Below are 23,601 nucleotides of genomic sequence, written 5' to 3'. Positions count from 1 at the left end.
AAAGTTTGGGGCTCAGAGGGTGATTAACGAAACCTGGATGGCGGGAAGATCTCCTCGATTCCTAGACCGTCTACAGACTGGCTTCTACATGTGCTCAAACGCCAGAGTAATAAACGGGACTTCAAAATATTCACTCGCAGCCAAGACACGTCGAGTCCAACGAGGACAGAAGAGCCCAAAGCCCGCAATAGATTCCAAATCCAGCCTCGTACCAACCAAGACACCTAGCTCGAGTCGCGAGGGACAATGGCGTCGACGGTACCACCACCACCCTCTGGGCGACACAAGGACCGGACCCGATACAGCATCGGGGCGATCCGCCTCTGCGTGGCCGCCGCCCTGCCGTACATGGCGTCCCAGCGCATCGACCGCGACACCGCCTTCATCGAGTCGGCGAGCGAGTGCAGCGCCTCGAGCTGCAGGCCGATCAGGGCCCCGATCAGCGCGTCCCACTCCCGCGGCGAGTCCACCTCGTAGCTCCCCAGCACTGCCGGCCACGGCGGCGCGCCACCGTTGCTCCTGCTGTCGCGGTCTGCGGCGCCACCAGCCCCGGCGGCAAGCATCTCCCCAGCAGCGCCGGGGTCGCGTTCTGCCGCTGTGTGGTGTGGCAGCAGGCGCCCCGTGTACTCGGCGACGATCTGCTCGCTCAGCCCGGCCAGCTTGTCGGTGAGGAACTTGAGGATGGCCATGTGCTCGGGGCGCCCCCTGCAGCGCTGGCAGTCGAGCAGCGCCTGGCCGTAGCGGAGGGCCTCCTTGTGCGACGCCAGGCCGGCGTCCAGGCCCTGGCTCGCCACCGTGCTGTGGCCTGCCTCGAGCTCGTCGATGAGGAACACCACCGGCTGCAGGCAGCGGCACTCGGGCAGGGTGCTGCTGTCCTCAGCTGTGCTGCCGGGGCAGACGGCCGGTTCCGAGTGGTGGGCGAGTTGCAGTGTAGGGCTTGTCGGTTCCACGAATGACCGGCTGTCTTGCCCACCCAGGAGATCGGTCAAGCCGTTTGGCGGTTGTGATACTTCGCTCGCCGGGGTGGGGCCGGAAGGCAGCACAGAGTCTTGGGGCGCTGAGGTTAGTCCTATGGGGTCATCCGGCGGTGTGGCCAGCCTAGGATCCCATCGTTCCACGTCCATGTTGTCTATGAGGGGCCACTGTTGGAGATCATCCGGATCGTTCAGACTCGAGATGTGTCCATGCTGGTCCGCGTCTGTGTAAAGGCCGAAAATTGTAAACGTTGGCTCCGGCTGGCTATGGCCTGGATCGGAAATCCCGGCGCTGTCGCTGAACGGTGTTGAAAGCCTATGAGCTATTCCCTTGATGGCAGAGCCTTCAATGTCGACACTCGTTTGCTCACATTCCAACGGTTGGTGGCTCTGTTGCTCCCTCGACCTGGATGGAGGCGAAACCTTTGCAGCAGCGGGCCTTTGCGATGGTCGTGGCACAGTAGGGCTGTCTGGAATCGGCAGCAACTCCTCGCTGGCAACCGGCTCACGACGGCGTTTCTTCCCACCTTCCGCATAGACGCAATTCCTGTCGAGTGCCTTGCATCGGCTACATCCCGTCTTTTCACCTGTGCACCTAAGCTGTATCCAAGGCCTGGGTCAACCGGTGAGTGTGGTTAGAGTATGGGGTGGCGACCGGGACAGGAGAGAGTCTCTGACTGATTTCGGCTTGACTTACCTTCTTGGCGCGACAAGTATTACATGCTTGTTGTACGATTGGTCGAGATGTTCCAGGGTCAAATGCTCGTCGGATAGGAGCGTCGTTCTTGTTGCTCACATTCAGACGCCAGGTTTCCATCATCTTGGCTTTGATACGCAGGGCTTCCAGTGAAAGAAACTGACTACCCAAATTGACCAGTTCAGGTACCTGGACCCGAATCGAGTGGGCCCAATGTACTCCCATTTAGAGTGCAAATTGGAGGCCACTGAACTTGTTAAATAATCATCATGGATGCCAGTCTTCTTGTAAGTCTGCTTTCCTTCGCTCTCAACCCAAGGCATCTGCCAACGCGATGGCTGACCCTGCATCTCGCCAGAATCACCATGCTTCAGCTGTGTACAACGTGCCGATCTATACTCCAACCCCAGCGCCACGTGCTCAGGTCTTATCCGTGCGTTGTCCTCATTTGGTAGGACTTGGTCTTGTCGTACCAAGGGTCATACAAGCCAGGCTTTCTGGCGTCAACATCGAAGCACAGGCAGAGTGTGACACAAGGAATAGTCACAACAGCGAATCGGAAACCCTGCACATTAGCTTTGTTTCTCATAATGCAGTGGTACTTGATCTCGCGTTGCAAAAATGCCCGGGTTGGTCCTGTGGGTTCCACGGTGCTGGCCATTTCCCTATTGATAGGGTGAGAGGAGATGTTGATTAATGCAGCTAGTTTGCACAGCATGCTATAGCATGGATCAGACAAATTGTTTTGGACAAGATCACAACCACAATTCGATGATCTAATCTGCATTATCTATCCATACAAAATCGTGCTAATGGTCTATGCTCCAGTGAAGCCGCAGGCTCACCTGCGAACCACTTGCCGAAGTGAGGAAGTAGGTAGTTTCGGTGCAAGGCTCTCTAAAATTGCTGGATAAAATCGGCCTCACTACTCCATAGTTCTGCCCTGAGTGAGAAGGCAGGACTGCCGTCGAAGCCGTGCGGTACACCATGGTAGACATTGGATTGCACCTCGACGTCGTGCGACGACAGCCTCGCTGCGAAGGTTGTCGATTCGTCGCGGAAGAGATCCAGTCCCCCAACGTCTATACAGGTTGGAGGGAGGCCGCTTAGATCATCGGCACGGGCGGGGATGGCCGCATATGGTACCGTAGCTGTGTGACAGTAAGAAAATTCCATGTCATTTCGTATTTCTCTTGCCTCGCGAAGTCGTTCATCACTCCCGAACGTGTGGTTGTAGTATATCTTTCCTTGTGAATGAAGTTAATGCTCTTCCTCGCCCGAACAGCACCGTGATCCCCAGTTATGCATGTATGGACAGCCTCCAAAATGTTCATCACCATAGTCTGCCGGCGACAGTTCAGTGCACCATAGAATGAGGTCAAGGAGGGGTTCATACATGGCTAGCTCCAATCAGATACCTACGGTTCATCCATGACCATAGCGTGTAGTTGGCTAATTCTTGCCTGTGTCCAAGTATTCCGAGACGTCTGGTGTTGTAGCCTCACATCAATGTGGAACAGCCTCGGTATCCAAGCAACGAGGCTCCACGCGGTGTCATTCAGGTGAAAATAAATGAGTAACTATGGCAAGGGTGGAATTATGGACATACTTCGAGATTCCAATGAAACAGGATGCTAGACTACGGAAGAGATCGCCCAGTGAAAGACTAGTTTGCAATGAATGTGACTCGAGAATCGAATGCGGAATTGTTCCAAACAGCCACGTTTTTGAAATTGTGGAAACCAGTTGCGTGACCCACTGAGACTTTTTTTATTTGTAAATATGATCAGAATTTATTCAAGTGTCTAGTAATTAGCAACAGGACTTCATTATCACCTCTCTCACGCGGCCACTAACCCTGTGCCAGTACACCTAAGTACTTTATTGTGAACTTCACGACTGATAATCCTTTTACTTTTCGTTTACGTTTCTTTGCATGGGCTTTTCTGTCTATTCAAGCATATCGGTTCTTCAGCATTGTTACTTCAACGTTCATTGTTGGTGAATATCCAAGCGAGATCCCCCGACATTCGACCTGGCGCGCCATTATCCAATCAAACAGGTCAGCTACGTGGAGGAACCCACCTGACACCTGAATAATGAACTATTTACTCCTTTAATTAACGCAAGTAACTGAATGATTTCCAACCATGTCAGTATTTGACAGGCTGTGGTGGGTAGTAAGCCGATCAAGCATCCGGTGACACGGGATATTCGAGCGGGGGACGGTCCGGTGCTTCTTCCGCCATGCCGGGTAGCGACATGGTTGCGAAGACCCATGTAGGGCTATGAGAACATTTGCGGACAATTAACCGGAATGAATCATGTGAGCAACCACACCACATAGTCATGTCTATATGAGACGGTCTGGAAAGAGGTTGTGGTGTGTTGGAGTAGATCCAGATGACTTGAAACGCGAGGCAAATCAACCATTAATCTAGACTTACCTTCTAAGACAGAAGTTATTCGCCGGATCCGAGTCATATTTCACCGTTTGAAAGACGACTCGCCATCTTAAATAAATACAAACTTCACTGCATTTCAGTTCTATATACCGGACTCAATATAAGTCCCCGGTGGTCACGGATCTCCATATTTAAACTAGCGGTAGCACATCTCCTGTACAAGACAGTACCTTGGGTTCGACGAAACAGCAATCGCCACGCAAATATGGGTAGATTGACCGCACCAGCGAGACTCCCATTGCAAAATGGAACCACGGCTACGCTTCTCAATGAGCCACACGCCGTCGGAGAAGATCCCACAACCGTTCTGTCTGAGTTGTATGCTCCCTCCGTAACGGCCAAGCTGTGGTCTGTTGCTCAGCAGACATTACAGATCGACACCAGCCCACCTATACTGTTTCCGGAGTACACTCACCCGGGTGGCAGCAAATACGTCTACCGCGACCGGAAATTCTGGACATCAGGCTTCTTCCCAGGGAGCCTATATCTCCTCCTAGAGCGACAGGTCCGATACCCCCACGTCTTCCAACAAAAGCAACACCCCCCATCCCCCCTCCACCCCCCTCCATCTGGAGCACGCCTGCACCTGGTGGACCGAGAACCTCCACGACAACGCCCACCTCGCCGCGACCCACGACGTCGGCTTCATGACCATGCCCTGGGCCCGGCCGGCCTGGGAGCTCCGCCGCGACGCCCGAGCCCTCGAGACCCTCAGGGCCGCCGCGCACACCCTGCACGGCCGCTGCAGCGCCGCCGTGGGCGCCATCCGCTCGTGGGACTCGTGCGTCACGCGCGCCTACAGCTTCCGCGACCCGGCCAGCGAGTTCCTCCTCATCATCGACAACATGGTGAACCTCTCCCTGCTCTTCTACGTCGCGGCCCGCACGGGCGACGTTGCGATGCGCGACGCCGCCGTACGTCATGCCCGCACCACGCGGCGCACGCACGTCCGCGCCGACGGCACCACGGCGCACCTCGTCGTGCTGGACCCGGAGAGCGGCGCGGTGCGCCAGGCCCTGACGAACCAGGGGCGGCACCACGGGAGCTGCTGGTCGCGGGGCCAGGCGTGGGCGGTCGCCGGGTTCGCCGAGGCGTGGGGGTGGACGGGGGAGGACGAGTTCCTGCAGACGGCGATCCTGTGCGCCGATGTATTCCTGGAGCGGATGCCGGAGGGCGATGACGCGGTGCCGCCTTGGGACTTCGAGCCGGCGCCGGCTGGGGCTGAGGACAAGGACGGGGCACGAAGAGAGGAGAAAGACAAGAAGAATGAAGTGGAGCCGACGGACACCAGCGCGGCGATGATTGCCTCGTACGGGTTCCTGCTCATCTACGAGGCGCTTAAGCTGCGGCGAGGTGCCCACGCGCAGAAGTACCTCGATGCGGCTCTCAGAATCACGAGCGCGGTGTGCAAAGGGTATCTCACACCGCGCGCCGAGTTCGTGCCCCAAGGTGGCACACCTATCCCATGGCCAGGTGCATGGCTCTCGGGCAGATAGATTCCAGAGGCCTGGATTCTGGGGATAACCACTCTGTAATACTAATATATGAACTCCTCTTACTCATCATCTCAAGATGAACGGACGCGTTGTGTCCGCCACCGGATCCGAGGAGTGACGCTCAGCCCTCACAGCACCATTCCGGACCCCACCTTCGGCTCCGAGCCGCCCCCCCCCCCCCCCATGGCCACTTCTCACCCGGCCAGTAAAACACATCATTCCATGACATTCATGTCTAATCTAAATCAATTCCCTCCTATTGAGATGTACACAGTATCGATGGGCCTCGAATACACCAACCAAAATCTTAAAGGTACTGCTCCCTGTAGACTTCAGTCATCTAGGCATCCTGAGATTCAGCTTCAAGAATTTCTTCACGGATGTATTCGATGTACTCGTTCAGTTTTGCACGGTTGACAGGTTCGTACTCGGCAGAATTTCCCCATCGCCTCTCCATGTGTGCAAGCCTCTCGCGCAAGCTAGCCTCAGTGCAGCCGTCGCATTTCTCGGGTATCCAGCCAGAACAGCAACCCGGCCAACAATGCCTCAGAACAGTCATCGGAGATTCAGGCCGCTTTTGATCCCGAGTTCGACTTGTTGTCCACCATTTAGAGTTGGGTAGATCCCGTACACGAGAGTGGCTGAAATCAATAAGCGTGATCTGCCATCCTTTCTTCGTGTTCTTAGTCACCATAAAGTTCCTGGGATGTTCGTCATCATTTATCACTCCGATAAAGCAGAGATGGCTCATGGCCTCCATAAGCCGGTCTAGCAGTTCCACCCGGATGTTAGGGGGGATTGTGCTTGCTTCTCCACGTTTTATAAGCGCCTCCATGGTATCACCAGGGATAAGTTCTTGTAAAATCAGGCAGACCTCGCGACGAACCGGCTTTTCCCTGCCAATAGGTAGAGGCAACTCGAGGAACCAACACCCGTAGAATTTGGGGGTATATTGCCCATTCAGGCCACTCTCCTCAATCCTCTTATATGCAGCCGCCTCGCATGAGTAAAAGCGCTCGGAATAGTATGTAGGCGGAAATCCATACTCGTTACATCTGGCAATCCCGACATAGAGGGGGTCGAAGATCTTGGCGACACGCTCCTCCCCATCCACGCGACACCGCACCACCTGGGCCAAGCAGTCGTTGCCGCACCGGATCTGCTGGGTAACTACCAGGTCATGCTTGACCTGGTCCTTGGGAGGAGTTTTTCCCCTTGGCTTCCTTGGCGGGTGCGCGAGGTACTGGGCGACAATGCCTTTAGGTGCGTGGTTACCAAAGGGCCACGGGTTCGGATTCCACTCCTTCGGATCCGGGTTGTCATATCCGTTGGTGTTGTCGAAGGGCGGCGGGGGTGTGTGTGGCTGAATCTCAAAGTGCGCGCCGCGCACATAAGGTAGAGGAGGTGGCTCAAGACTGGCACTTGGGGACCCTTTAGAACCTTTAGAAGATGAAGATGAGGGCGGAGTTGGGAAACGATGACTGGAGCCGGGCTGGGTCCCAGCAGCAGCGGTGGGCGTGACACGTGTGCCTTGTCCGGTGCCCATTGTGGCGGATTTGGGTTATGGGGCGTACAAAGGATGTCGGACTGTTTGTTGAAGAGTGTAATGGTGACTTCGTCGGGCTTGAATGTCACTGCAGACAGGCAACTACATATAGGTGCGACGAGGTTGGTGGGGTCGGGATCATCACAGAGACAGGTGGGCAGCTGGCTGTTATTTATGTACAGAGGAGCGTCACAGGCCCCAGCGTGATTACTTGAGCCGACGGCTGGGCCTTAGCATTCCAGGGCTAGCCGTTTGCACATATTCTCTGTAGGTCTATCAAGCCAACACCCTTGGAGATAGTATCCACTATTGGCTCGTTGGTTCACGAAACCACCTTTCCTGGTGGTGCCGGAACGGTCCCTCTGAGATGGCCCTCCATCTCATCAGCCTGTCCACAAAGTGGGCTTTGTGTGATAACTATGGGTACTGAGGGCGTGAGAATGGTCACCGTCCAACTGCTCATCACTGATTGTACGGCGGCGGCCCGTTACCATCGCCATGTTCTGATGGAACGCTACCCAACCACAATATTCTCAGATCTTGTCCGGGTTGGATAGTGCTGCGGCCGGGCTTCGTCGCGACCTTGATCAGAATAGAATCATTTCCTGCGAATTCCTTGAAGGCTCTCCAATGGCCGAGCGACCTGCATACGCGAGAACAGACCAAGGTGGTGATTTTATTTCTTCTCCATGGCGATCTCAGTAGTCGGTGGACACATCATCGGCTGCACATCAAAGCTTTCACTATGGTTCGCCATCCACCATGAAAGGAGTATATAAGAGTGCGCTTCCCCCATTGACAGACTCTTGAGCCTCTTTAATCATACAAAACATCATTACCCTTGAAGACATCTTCACGCCCCAGAAAACTTTCAAGCATTCTTTAGCACTCTACTCATCAATAAAATACAGGAAATTACTCTTGCGACCGCATTATCTTCGATTTACGCCTCATTCAACGAAAAAGTGCCTGTGTGCAAACCGTTCGGAATACAAAAAAACAATCGTACCCATAAGTCTGGCGTAACTACGGCGGAATGCACACCTCCCAGGTGCTCGATCGAGATACCTATGTCCCACTGGCACTATTTGGCAACGCGTTTGTGCCTTGAACCGCACAAAAACGAGCTCACTAACAAACCTGTCCCGGCAGTGGAGAAGCTCATTGGACTCAAGTCAGAAGGGGACGTTGTAAATGCATCCTCATTATATCTCACTCACCCTGTCCATGTTGCCTACCAGACGGTGCATCCAACCGATTGTTACCTCAACGAACTCACAAAAACCCGTCAGGACGGAACTTCCTCCAGCCGTGTCGACAGGGCCTATTTCTGGGGACCGCCGAACGATGACCTTCACCCAGGCGATTCAACCAATATATTTGCCGCGCTGGAGTACAAGAAGTCTGGGGCAATTAACAGGGCTCAATTCAGAAGAGGAAGAGTGACTGGCTATAACGCGTTTGACGATGCTCAACAAAATTCCCGCTATGTTGATCGGAACGAGGAAGATAACGTCATGGTGCTCCTAAAGCAGGCAGTCCACTATGTGTGGAGATATGAAACACCATTCGTTGCTCTATGCGACTACAAAACTTTGATCCTACTATATATGCCGAAACAAGAGACTAACAGTGGCGGACCGGTACGTACAGATGTTATGCCCACCACCGAGAGGCCCTGCTGATCCACGCTTCAGTACACCTATATGACCATAGTACAAGGGGAGACGAAAGACATGCGAAAAGCGTATCTGGGGTTTCTTCTAGCAGCCAGATTACATGCAGAGGGACACACATCATGGCGTCTGGATCAAGCCAGACAAGACCTCTTCTTGGAGGCGGGGCAATGGTGGCAGCAACGCGTGGCATCTGAGACTAAGAGAAACCCAGATCGGGCTGGGAGAAATCCAAACCCAGTTCACGATACCCCAAACAGCCAAGGCAGCGACGTCCCCATAACTAGGGTTAAGCGTGGTAGAGGTGATGCCATTCTCCTCCTCATTTCCTCTCTCGCCGAAGACCTGCCCAAGTGTGATCAGGCACCTGGGCATGCCGAAACCCTTACTAACGTGGCTTTTGTCTTGCTCCAGCACCCCTCGCAAATGCCCACGCAACGTCGAGGCAGAGCTCCACGTCTATGGCTTCGAGAGCCAACTCAGTCTCAGCAAGGAGCTCGAGCACCTCCTCCACAGCGAGCTCTATCTCCACGGCCAGCGGGACACCCGGTCCGAGGAAGCCAACTCAGAACACTGCGCATGCTGCCAGGGCTACGACGACCGCTACTCACCCTCCCAATGGTACAGCCACGAAGACTGCGACGACCGCTACTCACCCTCCTAACGGTACAGTTACGAACACTGCGGCGAACAATCCAGTTGCAGCCGGCACCAAGGCGAAAGCTTCCGCCAACTCCCATGCCACAAAGCCTGCTGGTAGTACCACGACGTCAACTCGATAAGGTCGATCGTGGTGGACACAAATTTATGATTCCACGACGGATTACATATGCTGGATCTTCTTTCTGTTTAGAAAAGAGTTGGGTTTGAACTATTAGATATAGCTAGACAAATAAAAAAACAGCTGGGTCTGTTTCAAAATTGCCACAGTCGTCAGATCTCTTGGGCGAGGTTTATAGTTAACTGTTCCCTATATATATAAGCTTTTTAAAGGTAATAGAAACATTAATATCTTTTTAATATTATTTAGATCTTTATTCTCTACCTTTATAAAAGAACTTTTTAGTAGTTTTATACAGCGCTATTATGTAGTATGAAAAAGCTTAGTGGGGATGGGTGTGGCAGGGCCTAGTAGAGAGTAGACACGGTTGCTAGAGGTGGTCAGCAGTAAGTAGAAGAAGGAGGAGATGGGGAAGGGGAAGGGGAAGGAGAAGGAGCAGGGAGAGCGACCGACCACGACCGCGGCCGCCTCAAGTACAGGACTCTGGCAGCTGGGCGGCAGGGCCTTGCCAGCAACCAGGTCAGAGGCTGCCGGGAAGCAGGCCCTCCTTCCCCGCCCGCGCGCAGCCATTATGCTGGCGGCAGGCGGGCATGTATATGGTGTGGTGACAATCGCGTAAAGTTGATCGGTTTTGAAAGGAAAGCAAGCTGGCTTGGAGTCTGTTAGGGCCGGAGGGCTGGTCAAGGTGATTTATCTACCAAGCGTCATGGAGCATCACGGAGTGGTGGGTGAGGCGTGAACGCATCAGAGGTGGGCGGCTGACTAACCCGTATGGGACAGGGCGGGCGGGAAACCACGAAAGACTACCTAGGTAGGCATCCTTAGGTTTATCTTGCTGGTGTCCTAACTTGGTTAATCAGTTGGGCCGCAATTATTCACGTATGCCTCACCCTTGCAAGCTCAGTGACGCTCACCACATACACCACCACCTTCAACTATATCCTACGACCACACCAACTATTGTATCTACCACTTGGAACTTTACGCAAACATCGCCATGCGCCAGCAATCAGTCATTATTACCAGGAACCGGGGTATGCGCGGGCGGGCTAATGGGCCCGTTTCCTGGCACCACCTGCCCAATCAATCCCTGGATGCTGGATGCCGTTGGGTGTCCGATGAAGTCTTGCAGATGCTCATCTGGCCCTGCACTTCAGACGGCGCGAAGTAGCAGCCTGGATCTTTCCTTCCCCCTTTCTTCCGTCCTACCTTCTGCATCGTCCACCTGTTTTGAACCGCCCAAAGCTACCCTCCCTATCTACAGACGCAAATGCGGCCACGTAAGATAACCAAGGACTTTTTCCGGAAGGGGAAAGAAGGGCTCTAAAGAATACTAGGAGGGGATAAATAGGTCTTCCAGCGCCAAGAAGCTTGCAAATAAGGTGAAAAAAAGACAGCTATAATGAAATGAGCTTCTATCTGCACTGGCAAGCGTTGTGCGGACCAGCCACTACAGCCTGACCACTCTTTTGGGATCAAACTTAGATCTATCTGGTTTGCGTGTCCACGACCATTTTGCTGGTTCCTGTGGGGTCTTAGGCCTGCTTCCAGGGAATACGTAACCCCGCTGATTGGCGATCAAGTGGACGCCACCAGAGAACAACTCCGTCGTGTGATGGGTGTGGCCGAAAACCCAGGTCTTCACTCTATCAGTGTCTAGCCTAGGTAGCAAGTCTGTCGCAAATGCTGGCGTCCACGGGTTGTCGGCATGCTCCGGGGCTGAGGTACCAGTCAAACTCGGGGCGTGGTGAGTTACAACCAATATGTTTCGGGCCTGTTGTTGATGGTTGAGCTTTGAAGCATCTGACAGCGACTGAAGCTCAGAGGCAAGCCAGGCAGCCTCTTCAACATGCCTCTCATTGTTCTTATCGACCGACCATCCGTCGATCTTTTTGTAATCGCCAACTTTGGACTCGACAATTGCTCTTGCAGAGTCAGGAATGAAAGACCATAAGGTGCAGCCCATAATGATTGACCCCGTCGTTTCATCAGTCCATACTCCTTGGTTCAAGAGAACTAGCTTCTCCTCGAGAGATGGCTCCTTTCCCAATTGCTTGGCCTTGGAAATGCCCTCTTCGTAGCTCATGCCGAAAAATTCGTGATTGCCTAGCACGAGGCCGACTTTTGCGAAGCGTCCTACTTGGCGCTCGAGAAAGGCCCGGTAACCTTCGTAGTCGATTAGCCGACCAATGTCGCCAGCCAAAATCAGCAGTTTCCCGGCGGCGGGGAAGTCGAATGTTTGATACTGTTGCCCGACTTCGAGATGGAGGTCAGACATGATCTGAACCTGGGGACCGCGTCCTGGACTAAGCGCGTCTAGCAACCGCGGGACGATATTTTGATGGGCTGGCATGTTTGCCCCTTTGTACAAGAAAGTGAGAAGTCGTCACTTGGCATACAAGACTTGATGCGGCTTGCGGGATGTAAAAGTGTCGTTCTTCTAGCTCTCGTGCTGGGATTGCGGGCGTCCCACAGGATTGTTTTAGTGCAGGAATGATAATAGAGGGTGCAGAGAGTGAGTAGAGTAGAAGTAGCTACCGTGTTTGTGTCGCAGTGGATTGGATGCGGTTATAACTACGCCTACTCGGGCTAGAAAGCGACAGAGCGTACGTGATAGGATAGTGTGGTGCGGGCAGGGGCGGCCAGTCCCCTAGGGGCCCAAAATAGGCAAATTTTAGCTCCATAGACAGACTTAGACTTATTTAAGCAATATACACCCCAAATACCCCATTCTCCAAGCACTATCTACAGTGCATATACTCTCTTTATATAAGTTGCATTATTTTATAAAGGCTTTGCTAAAACTTGCATTAAAAAAGCTTATTTTTTAATTTAAATCTTAAAGTTAAAGTTAAATATAAGCTAAATAGCTTATATAATAAAAGTAAATTAACTAAGCCTTTAAGTAAAGATAAATTTAAAGCTTTCATTATTAAAATAACACTATGTTGCCTTTATATTATTATATTAATTAAATTATTAAATTCCTTAAATCCGCCTACTTTATTTTCTTTATTTTTATATATTTTTAAGTTATAATAATAAAATTTTGCTTAATTAAATAAATATCTTTTCTTTAAATAATAAATTTATATTTAAAAATTATAATTTAAAGGTATAAATTAATAAATTAATTATATTTACTTTATATTTTAATTTATAATTTCCTTAAAAATCTTATTAATTAAATAAATAAAAATTATTAACTTAAATTTTAAATTATTATTATTAAATTTAGCTTTAAAATTAAAAAACTTAATTTTAAAGTTAGCTTTTTTATTATTATAAAGAAACTTTAAATTTATTTAAATTTAAATAAATATTTTTAAAAATAATTAATTTTAAATTATATTAAATAATTTAAATTTAAAACTTTTTTATTATATTTATTAAAACCCTTAAATATTTTTACAATAATTATTTCTTTTTTAATTAATTTTTTTAAAAAGTTTTTAAGTAAAAGCTTAAAGAAATATATTAATAATATAAAGTTATATAACTTAAAAATAATGCTTAATAATAAAGCTTTTAAAGTTTAAGAAATAATAATAACTTTTTATTTTAATTTAAAAAAAGTAATTAAAATTAATTAATACTTAAAGCTAGCATTAAATAACTAAGCTTAATTAAAGGTTTTTAGTTTTTTAAAAAATTATATTTTAATAAAAATTATTAACTTAAATTATAAAGTTAAAACTTAAATGTTAAATGGCCTTTGCCATATGGCTAATATATGTACATACGTGATTATGCAATTGCGTTTGTATTCGTTGTGTTTTCTAGCTAATTATTAAAACGACGGCTTTTGCACGGTAGCCAAATAAGGCCACCGTACTAGTTGGACGGGATGACTAAGCTCGTCCTATTAAGGGGATAGCGTATGGTTTAATGAAGTGTTATTTTAATATTAAATGTATATTTTTATTTATAAATTTATAAAATTAATTTTAAAGTATATATAATATATTATTAATTTATTTTATTAATATAAAAAAAACTTTAAAAATTAATACATTAATTTATTTTTTATTTATTTAATTAAAAAATAATACGCTTTATAATAAAAGTTAAGAAATTTAAAAATTAATTATAATTTAATTATATATAAATAAAGAATAAAGAATTATAATATTTTAATAAAAACAACTATATTTTATAAAATTTATTAATATATTATTAATTATTACATTTTATTTAATATTAAAATAAATTATTCTTTAAAAAATAAAGTAATAAATAAAGTTTTTTTAAATTAAAATTAAGTTATAAATTAAATAATAAATATTATAAAAATAATATATAATTAAATTATAAAGATATAATTAATATTAAGCTTATTAATATATTTTATTATTAATTAAAGATTTAATTATAATTATTAAAACAGCTTTATATATAAAAAATAATATTATAATTAAGTAAAGAAATAAAGTTTAAATTTTGCATTGCCTTTTCTTTAAGAAAAAAGAAAATAAGGCTTAATAAGCCTTTATATATAATCCTTATAGCTATATATAAAAAATGTAAATTATATTTTAATATTAATAGTTTTTATCTTTAAAGAAATAAGTATATTTACTTTCGTTCTTATTCTTTTATCTTTATATAAAGCAATTCCTTCCCTTAAGCCTCCTTAATTTAAAATAAATATCCTCTTTTAAGTATTTTTAAAATATAGAGAAAAAAATAGCTCCATGCTAAGAAAAAAGGAAAGAGGTTTTTAAGTACCCTTTATATTTACATTCCCTGCTTTTTATTATTCTTTATATAATTATAATAATTACCCGGTTAAATACTTATTTTTATCTTAAGCTTTTTAAATTATTATACGCAGAGTTGTGAAATACAAACTAAATACAAGATACAGATACAAATACAGATACAGATACAAAAGAAATACAAAATACAAATACAAATATAGATATAAAATACAGATACAAATACAGATATAAATATAAATACAGATATAAATATAGATACAAATACAAATACAGATACAGTATTTTATATTTATATTTATATCTATATTTATATTTATATTTATATTTATATTTATATCTATATTTATATTTATATTTATATTTATATTTATATTTATATTTATATTTATATTTATATTTATATTTATATAATTAAAAAGATAAAAGAAATTTAAAAAATTAAAAAGATGTAAATAAATAACTAAATAACTAAATAACTAAATAACTAAATAATTAAATAACTAAATAACTAAATAACTAAATAACTAAATAACTAAAAAACTAAAAAACTAAATAACTAAATATGAGGAGGGCTATAGTTGCTATGGCGACCCTTATTAACATGCTACCAATGCATATAAATTTGCCGCTAAGAAATATAAACCTTTTTATAATTTAGGCATAAAAAACAAGTTAAAAATCCCTTAGAATTACCAAAATACTATTAAATAAATTAGTTATATTAATATATAAATATTTAGGGTTAGGGGAAAAAACTTACATTATATTAAATAGCATAACCATAGGTATAATTTACTAAATTAATAAATTCTTAATGGGGGTAATTTAAAAGAAATTATCTTTAAGCTAAGTTAAAAGGAATTTCCTTTTAAATTTCCTTTTTTAGTTCTCTTAAAATTAAGCAGCAATTTAAAATATTATTAGTATTTAAATATATTTTTATAAAGTTAAAGTATTAATTACTTTTTCTTATTAAATAAGGGTAAGTTTATTAAGATATATTTAATATAATTATTTCTTAAAATTATTATTTAAATTTTATTTTAATAAATTTAATATAAAAATATATATTAAAAAAAGTGTATTTTAAAGGTATACTTACTTTAGGAATAGGGTTAATATTTATAAAGTTAAACCCTAGGAAAGCTGGGCCTTGAAAAGCAAGGGGCTTAAGGTTTAGAATTTTATTAAAATTGGAAAGAATATTATAAGTCTTTAAAAAAAATATTAATAAATAAAGTAAAAAAAGGGCTTTTAAATAATATATAGCTTACTTAGAAATGTAGATGCTTAGGGTTATATGCAAGGCTTAAAAGCTTAGGGCTTAAGAAAGAAGGAGAAGGAGGAAAAGGGGGTAAGTTAAGAAGCTAAGAAATATTCATATATATTTTATTAGAATTTTTTAATAAATCTTACATTAATATTTAACAATATAAAAGTATTTTTACTACCTTTAAAAATAGGGTTCGTTAAAGGGAAAGGCTAAATATTTATTAATAAAGAAAAGAGTTAAAAATAAAATAAGGAATACTTATAAGGTTATTTAATTAAAATAAAGGGTTATAAGGATTATATAATATATTTTTATACCTTTTAACCTTAGAATGCCCTTAAAAATTATTAGAAAAAATCTTATTATAAATAAAAGAAAGATAAATAAATAAAATAAAAGGGGAAAAAAAATATATATATATATATAAAATATAGTAAGTTATTTGGGTTATATAGCATATTAATTATATTAGGGGTAATATTTAGGTTTTAAAAAAGGTATTAATAAAATAAAAAAAAAGAACTAATTATAGGTAGGTTATTAATTAAAGAATTAATGAAGAAGGAAAAAGCAAGCTTAAGAAGCTTAGCTTAGGCTTTAAGGGTAATATAAGAAGACATAGTAATAATAAAGTGAAAAAGGGGTATTTTTAGGGTATTAAAAGTAAATATTTAGCTAGTAAATAATAAATAAGAATAGGTATAAGTAAATTAAGAAGAAAAAAAAATAAAAGATATAAGTAGGAAAGATAAACGTATTTATATTTATTTATATTTAAATGGCTTATTATTAAAACTAAATAATATTATATTTAAAACGTTTTAAATTTAAGGTTAGTTTTAAATTTAAAATATTTTAGCTTTAAGGTTAGTTTTAAATTTAAAATGTTTTAAATTTAAAACGTTTTAAAATAAAGCTAATTTAAATAAAGAATTAAATGAGGAATTAAATGAGGAATTAAGTAAGGAATTAAGTAAGGAATTAAGTAAGGAATTAAGTAAGGAATTAAGTAAGGAATTAAATAAGGGATTAAATAAGGGATTAAATAAGGGATTAAATAAGGGATTAAATAAGGAAATATATAAGGGATTAAATAAGAGATTAGATAAAAGATTAAATAAGGAATTAAATAAGGAATTAAATAAAGAAATAAATAAGGAAATAAATAAGGAAATAAATATATATATATAATTATTTCCTTATTATTAAATTTCTTTTATTACTTTAATTAAGAAATTATTAATATTAATATAAGTATTAATATAATTTAATTATTATATTATATTTAAACTTATATAAAAATACTTATTATTTATTATTATTTAAATTTACATATTTTATTTTAAAAATACTTTCAATTTATTATTATTTATTAAATATTAATAATTATTTTTAAATTAAATAATAAGCTAAACCTATTTTTTTAATTAATTAATATTATTATTTTCCTCTTTACTTAAATTAATTTCTAATATTTCTAAATCTAATTTTGCTTTTAAATCTAAATATTTTTTAATCTTTAATGGCTTTTTCTCCTTTTTAATATTATATTTTAAAATTAATAACTCTTTCCATATAGTATATTATAAGTTAGTATGCCTATTAATAATAATATTCATCTCATTATTAAAATTCCCTTTAATTGCAGTAAATATAGCTAGAATATTTAAATATTTTAAAGCTAATATAGATAAATAAGGATATAAGTTTTTATTTATATCCTATTACTTTAAAATATTAATATCTATTATTTTTTTAACTTATTAAATAAAAAAGTATTATACTTACTTTAAAAAGTTAAATATTTTTTTTAAAATATTTATTTATTTCTTATTTTAAATTATTTTCTTTTTCTATATTTTTAAATATATTTATAAGAAAAAAAAAGCTTAAAATATTCTTTTTTTTTATCTTTTTTTCTTTTCTTTTCTTAAGTAAAGAATTTAATGTATTTAAATTAATATATATATATTAATTTATTGCTTTTCCTATATAAATATTTTTAATAATTTAATTTATTTTCTTTTTTCTTTATTATCTTTTTTCTTATTATATAAATTATTAATAATATTAATAAATTATTAAACTTTTAAAAAAATTTAAAATATATACTTTTATAATTCTTTTAATAATAAGTTTTTTATATAATGTGTTAATTATTAATTTAAGTTTAAAGTTCTTTATATATTTAAATTATTATTCTTAGGGTTTAATAATATTAAAAAAATATATATTTTATATTTTATAATTTTATTATAATGTTATATAAAATTTATTAAAAAATAAGTATTTAATTTTATTAAACTAGCTGTAATAGCTAAATTAAAGGATAGTATATAAGGGTGTAATAAAACTTATAAATAAGTATTAATATAATTAAAAATAAAAAGATAATTAATAAAACTTACCCTGCCTTTCTCTCCTTTATTTTCTTTATTAATATATAATTGTTTTAAATTTAATAATACCTTATATATTTATTTAATTAAGGGTAAAACTAAACTTAAGGTAAGGTATTTTCTTCCTTATAAAATAATTATTGGTATATAAAAAGATAATAAAATATCCCTTAAATCTTTTATTTATTGCTATTCTTTTTCTTATATAATTAATTCTTTTAAAATTCTATGGTTAAAGTCTTTAATAAGTTGATTAATAGGCTCTTTAAAATTTAAAGCCATATCTATTATTTTATATAAAGAATTTCAATAAGTATTAACATTTATTTTAAAATTAATTAATTAAAATTAAAATTAAAATATAATATATATTTAAATTTTAAATATTTAATGGAATTAATACTTTATTTTTATTAATAAGTAATTTATTTATTAGTTTATATTCTTTTAAAATTTCTAGCCATTATTTCTTTATTTATTAATTTCTTTTAATAATAATAGCTATATGCCTTACTTTATTTAATAGCCCTAAATATAATTAGCTAAAAAGGTTAAAAATATATTAATAATAATAATTATAAAATACTTAATAATTTAATAAATATTCTATTCTTTTCTTATTTAAAAAGGTATTTTTACTTATTTAAAGTCTTTATAAAAATGCTTAATAATTTAATTTATTATAATTTAATATTATTTATTATAGTTTTATCAAAAGAATTAATAATAGCTTTAATATATAAATTTAATATATATATTAAGCATTATATATTATTTTTAAAATTTTATTTAAATTTAATAAAGTAATTAATATTAAATTCTTTAAGAAATGTATTATTATTTAAGTTATTATTGCTTATAATATTATGAATTAAATAATTATTAAATATAAATTATTTAAATATATTTACCTATTAATAAAGTTTAAAGGAATTTTAAAAGGAATTAAAATATTTTATTTAAATATTTCATATATATATGCATTATTATATGCTTTTTTTAAAAATTTAAATCCTATAATTTTATTAATATTTATATATAATTATATAAAAATAATTTTAAAATTATTTATTAATTAATTAATAATTATATTTAAAATCTTTATTTATAAAATTTATAATAACACCTAAATATCCACTAAAGTTAATAAAGGTTTAAATATTTAATTATATAAAAATTCCTTTATTATTTTTAATTTATTTTTTAATTATTCTTTTAATATTTTAAATAGCATTATTATATAAAACCTATAAATAAGCTTATAATTTTTTATAATAAAGTTTAAAAATATCATTAAAGGAAAATTAATAAATATATTATTAAAATAAATTAATATAATAAAGACTTACTTATTTTAATATTAAGTTAATTTATTAAATAAATTAAAAGATAAAATATTAAATAATAAGTTATTTATTAATAAAAATTTTATAACTTTTTTAAAGTAAACTTTATTATTAATAGGTATAGAATTAATAAAATATTATCTTTTTCTTTTATTTTTAATAAATGATTTTAAAATAAATAATTATATATTTTTTTAAGAAATTATATTAAATAAATATATTATTTCATTATATTCCCTTTTTAAAGAAATATTTAAATTAATATAAATAAATTTAATTTATTAATTAAAATACTTACTTTTTATTAAGGTTTTATTTATTTCTTTATTATAAGCTATTTTTATATAGTATTTCTTATAATGTTAAGAGCTAAAAAAGTTAATTTATAGCTTAATTGCTTTAAATATTAAAAACAAGCCACTTAAATAATAGGAAATAGGTTTTGTTAAACCTTCTTAAGGGTAACTTAAGGAAGAACTTTAATATAATAAAAAGGGAAGATAGGAATAAAAGGAAATTAAAAAAAGGGAAAAGATAAATATTTTAAAAATTCTTAAAAATAAGAAAAGCTTAATTAAAGCATTAAATATATATAAAAAGAAAAAAGTTAATTTTTTAAAAAAATATTTAAAATAAGTATAAAAGCTACCTTTTTATAATTAATTAAAATTTAGCATAATATTATTTCTTATATAATTCTTTATATTTATTAATATACTTTTTTTTAAATACTTTATAATAAATATTATAAAAATTATTAAAATAAAACTTTATTATCTTTAATTAAGCTTATAGGTTTTAAAATTTATTTTATTATAATTTTAATTATTATTATTATTTTTAATTTCTTACTTATTTATTTTATTATAACTTTTACTTTTTTATAAAAGCTTTAAATATTTTTAAAATTTACTTAATAATATATTTATTAATTATATTCTTTTAATTATTAAAGTTTACTTTAATAATTAGCATTAATATAGCTATTAAAGATTTAAGTATTTTTATAAAATAAAAAGTAAATTTATTTTTTTTTTAATTATAATATTAAGTATAATATATTAGCTTTATTAACTTTTACTTTTACTTTTTATAAAGCTTTTATTTTTACTTTTATTTTTTATAATATTTTTACTTTTAATATTTATACTTTGCATTTAATTACTTAGCTAACTTATTTATAAGCTTTTTAAATTATTCTTAAATAAACTTTATTATTATTTTAATTATTTTAAATTAATTAATATACTTTAAATTTTATTTATATTTATTATTAAAATAAATAAATAAAAAAACCCTTATATATATTAAAATAAGTATTTTTTATTAATTTTAAAATATTTTATAATATAATGCTTAAATTAAAGGCTTATTTAATTAAAATTATATTTAATTAATTTTAAATTATTTAAAAGTTTATATTTTATTATATATTAAATATTTAAAATTAAATTATTAAATTAATTTATATTAAAAGTATTATTTCCCTTATATCCTTTTTATAATTAATAGCAATCTTAATATATTATAATTTAAATAGCTATTATTAAATAATATTCTTTTATAATAAAAGCTTATTTTTTACTTTAATTATTTTTATATTATTAATTTTAATAAGGGGAATTAATATAAATATTTAAATAACATTATTAATTTTATTAAGCTTTAATTAAATAATAAATATTTAAGTAATAATATTAGCAATAGCTTTAAGTATTTTATAATATATAATTTTAATTAAAAAAGCCTTAATTTAATTTTATATCTTTTAATTATTTTTTCTTTAATTTTTCTTAAAGTAGTTTTTAATAAACTTAATAATATATTATTTATAAAATATTTTATTAATTTATTTTAATTTTAATATAAACTTTTTATTAAAATCTTATATTTTATTTTTTAAGGTAGCTATTAAATATTTATAAATAAGTATTTTAATATCCTTATTTATTTTACTTTTTTTATTTCTTAATATAAAATTATTTTATAATAAATAGTAATTTTTTATTTTATTAAAAATTATTATTATTTAATAATTAAGTATATAAATAAATATAATAATAAATTTATAATTCTTTATTAATTTATATTATTAATATTTCTTAAGTAAGGTATAATTATAATATAAAGGTTTTTTAAATAAAAATATAATATTTTAAAAGTTAAAAAGTTGCTAAATTATAAGGGTTATAATATATTAAGTTTTTAATTTTTTATATTTATAAAGCATTTCTTTTATATTAAAGAAATTAAAAATAAGAAAAGTTTAATATTATTTTATTAAATTTATTAACTTAATTAATTTTTTTAACTTAAGATAAAGATTAATATTTAAGAAATATTTTTATATTATTTTTATAAGCTTATTATTAAACGCTATTTATTTTATATTAAAGAATAATAGCTAATTAAGAATTTAAAATTACTAAATATTATTTAAGTAAATTTTATTTATAATAATTTTTATTTTAAAGGAATTTTTAAAAAAATTAATATTTACTTTTTAAGTAAAGTTTTATTAATTTTAAATATTTATAATATTTAAGAATTATAATATTTTATTAAGTAAGTTTTTAAAGTTATTAAAGTAAGAAAGTTTTAAAATTATTAATATTAAATTATTTTTTTTTAAATTAATAAGTTTAATTATTAAAATTAAAGTATTAAGATTTTAAGGTATTTTATAATATAAAGGTAATTAAAAGCATTTTTTTATTTTATCTTTTTAATTAAAAGATATTTTAATTTTTAATTATAAAAAAAGAAAATAAAAAAGATAAATAATAAAATAAAAAATAAATAATAAAAGTTAAATAATAAAAAGGGGAAATATAATAATAAAAAAAGCCTTATATTTTTAAAAATTATTATATAAATAATTAAAATAAAAAGGATTAAAAATAAAAAAGAAATATAATTAATATTTAATTATAACTTAAAATAGCTTTTATAAATAATTATTATTTATTCTTAAATAAGAATTAAATAAGGAAAAAGATTAATATATTTAAAGCATATTATTATTAAAATAATTAAGTAATAATTAATCTTTAACTTTTAATTAATAATAATATAAAAATAAAAAAAGAAAAAAAAAAAAAAAAAAGGAAAAGGGCTTAATTATAAATAAATAAGTATAATAATATATATAAATTAAAATAATAAAAGCTAATAATTTATTATTTTTAAGTTAAATAATTACATTAATTAAAAAAAAGGAATAATAAAAAAGCTTATAAATTATTATTAAAAGCTATTAATTTATTATTTTACTAATAATTAAAATAAAAAGATATATAATTTTTTATTTTTTTTAAATAATAACTAATTATAAAGTATTTTTTTTTTAATTTATAAATTTATTAAATATAAATTAAAATAAGTTACTTAATTAAAATTCCTTTATAATAAAAAGATAAATAACTTTTTTATAAGTAAAGAATTAAAAATAAGTAATTTTTTCTTAATAATAAATTAACCTTAATTAAAAGCAAAGTAGTAAATTATTTATTTTAATAATAAAATAGCTTATTATTAATATTACTTACCTTTTCTTATTATAATAACTTTATATATATAAATTTCCTTTTCTTTTTTAAGTTTCTTTTTTTTTCTTTTTTTTTTTAATATCTTTTTAATTTTAATTAACCTTTAAATTAAGTTAAAATTAAAGCAAAATATTATAATTTTTTTATTTTTAAATTTTTTTTATAATAATATTTTTATTATTAAATTTTTTTTAATTAAGGTTAAGAAGTTTAATATAAAAGAATTCCCTTTTTTTTTTTTAAGCTATTTATTATAACTTATAAGTTAAATAAGTTTTAATTAAGGGTATTTATATTTTTTTTAAGTTAAAAAGTATTTTTAATAAAAATTAATTTATTAAGATTATTCTTTATAATGCTTTTATAAAAAATATTTATATATATAAAATTATTAATATTAAATAAAATTAATATCTTATTTAATAATTTATTAATTTTACTTTTAAAAAGATAATTAAATAATTATTTAATAAGTTTTTTAATAAGTTATAAAAAAAATAATTTTTAAATAATATTAAGAATTTAATTAAAAGCTATATAAATATTATTATTATTAAAAAAAGTAATAAAGCTTTTTATAAAAAGTATATAATAATAATATATAATTATTTTAATTATTATTATTAAGTAGCTTTACTTATAATCTTTTATAATTATTAAAATGCTTTTCCTTATAAAT

The 23,601-nt window shown here is 34.0% G+C and overlaps 5 protein-coding genes across 5 annotated transcripts; 2 read left to right on the top strand and 3 right to left on the bottom strand.

The window, feature by feature from the left end:
• Positions 1 to 224: 224 nt before the first annotated feature.
• INS49_005587 (uncharacterized protein) lies at positions 225 to 1,124 on the bottom strand (the record flags this gene model as incomplete). The annotated part of the gene is made up of 1 exon (XM_043166366.1): positions 225 to 1,124. The coding sequence occupies one exon, from the start codon at positions 1,122 to 1,124 to the stop codon at positions 225 to 227; it is 900 nt and encodes a 299-aa protein (XP_043016927.1).
• Positions 1,125 to 4,341: 3,217 nt separating this feature from the next.
• INS49_005586 (uncharacterized protein) lies at positions 4,342 to 5,632 on the top strand (the record flags this gene model as incomplete). The annotated part of the gene is made up of 2 exons (XM_043166365.1): positions 4,342 to 4,641; positions 4,736 to 5,632. 2 exons carry the CDS (start codon positions 4,342 to 4,344, stop codon positions 5,630 to 5,632), a joined length of 1,197 nt encoding a protein of 398 aa, XP_043016926.1.
• Positions 5,633 to 5,972: 340 nt separating this feature from the next.
• INS49_005585 (uncharacterized protein) lies at positions 5,973 to 7,178 on the bottom strand (the record flags this gene model as incomplete). Its single annotated transcript, XM_043166364.1, has 2 exons — positions 5,973 to 6,137; positions 6,519 to 7,178. 2 exons carry the CDS (start codon positions 7,176 to 7,178, stop codon positions 5,973 to 5,975), a joined length of 825 nt encoding a protein of 274 aa, XP_043016925.1.
• Positions 7,179 to 7,597: 419 nt separating this feature from the next.
• On the top strand, positions 7,598 to 9,518 carry INS49_005584 (uncharacterized protein; the record flags this gene model as incomplete). The annotated part of the gene is made up of 4 exons (XM_043166363.1): positions 7,598 to 7,649; positions 8,331 to 8,821; positions 8,876 to 8,925; positions 9,269 to 9,518. 4 exons carry the CDS (start codon positions 7,598 to 7,600, stop codon positions 9,516 to 9,518), a joined length of 843 nt encoding a protein of 280 aa, XP_043016924.1.
• A 1,567-nt stretch (positions 9,519 to 11,085) lies between these two features.
• On the bottom strand, positions 11,086 to 11,913 carry INS49_005583 (uncharacterized protein; the record flags this gene model as incomplete). Its single annotated transcript, XM_043166362.1, has 1 exon — positions 11,086 to 11,913. The coding sequence occupies one exon, from the start codon at positions 11,911 to 11,913 to the stop codon at positions 11,086 to 11,088; it is 828 nt and encodes a 275-aa protein (XP_043016923.1).
• Positions 11,914 to 23,601: the final 11,688 nt, after the last annotated feature.

The sequence above is a fragment of the Diaporthe citri genome, assembly GCF_014595645.1.
Source record: "Diaporthe citri strain NFHF-8-4 chromosome Unknown scaffold_19, whole genome shotgun sequence".
Taxonomy (NCBI): domain Eukaryota; kingdom Fungi; phylum Ascomycota; class Sordariomycetes; order Diaporthales; family Diaporthaceae; genus Diaporthe; species Diaporthe citri.
The sequence above is the reverse complement of the archived record's forward strand: the minus strand, read 5'-3'. Positions and strand labels throughout refer to the sequence as shown.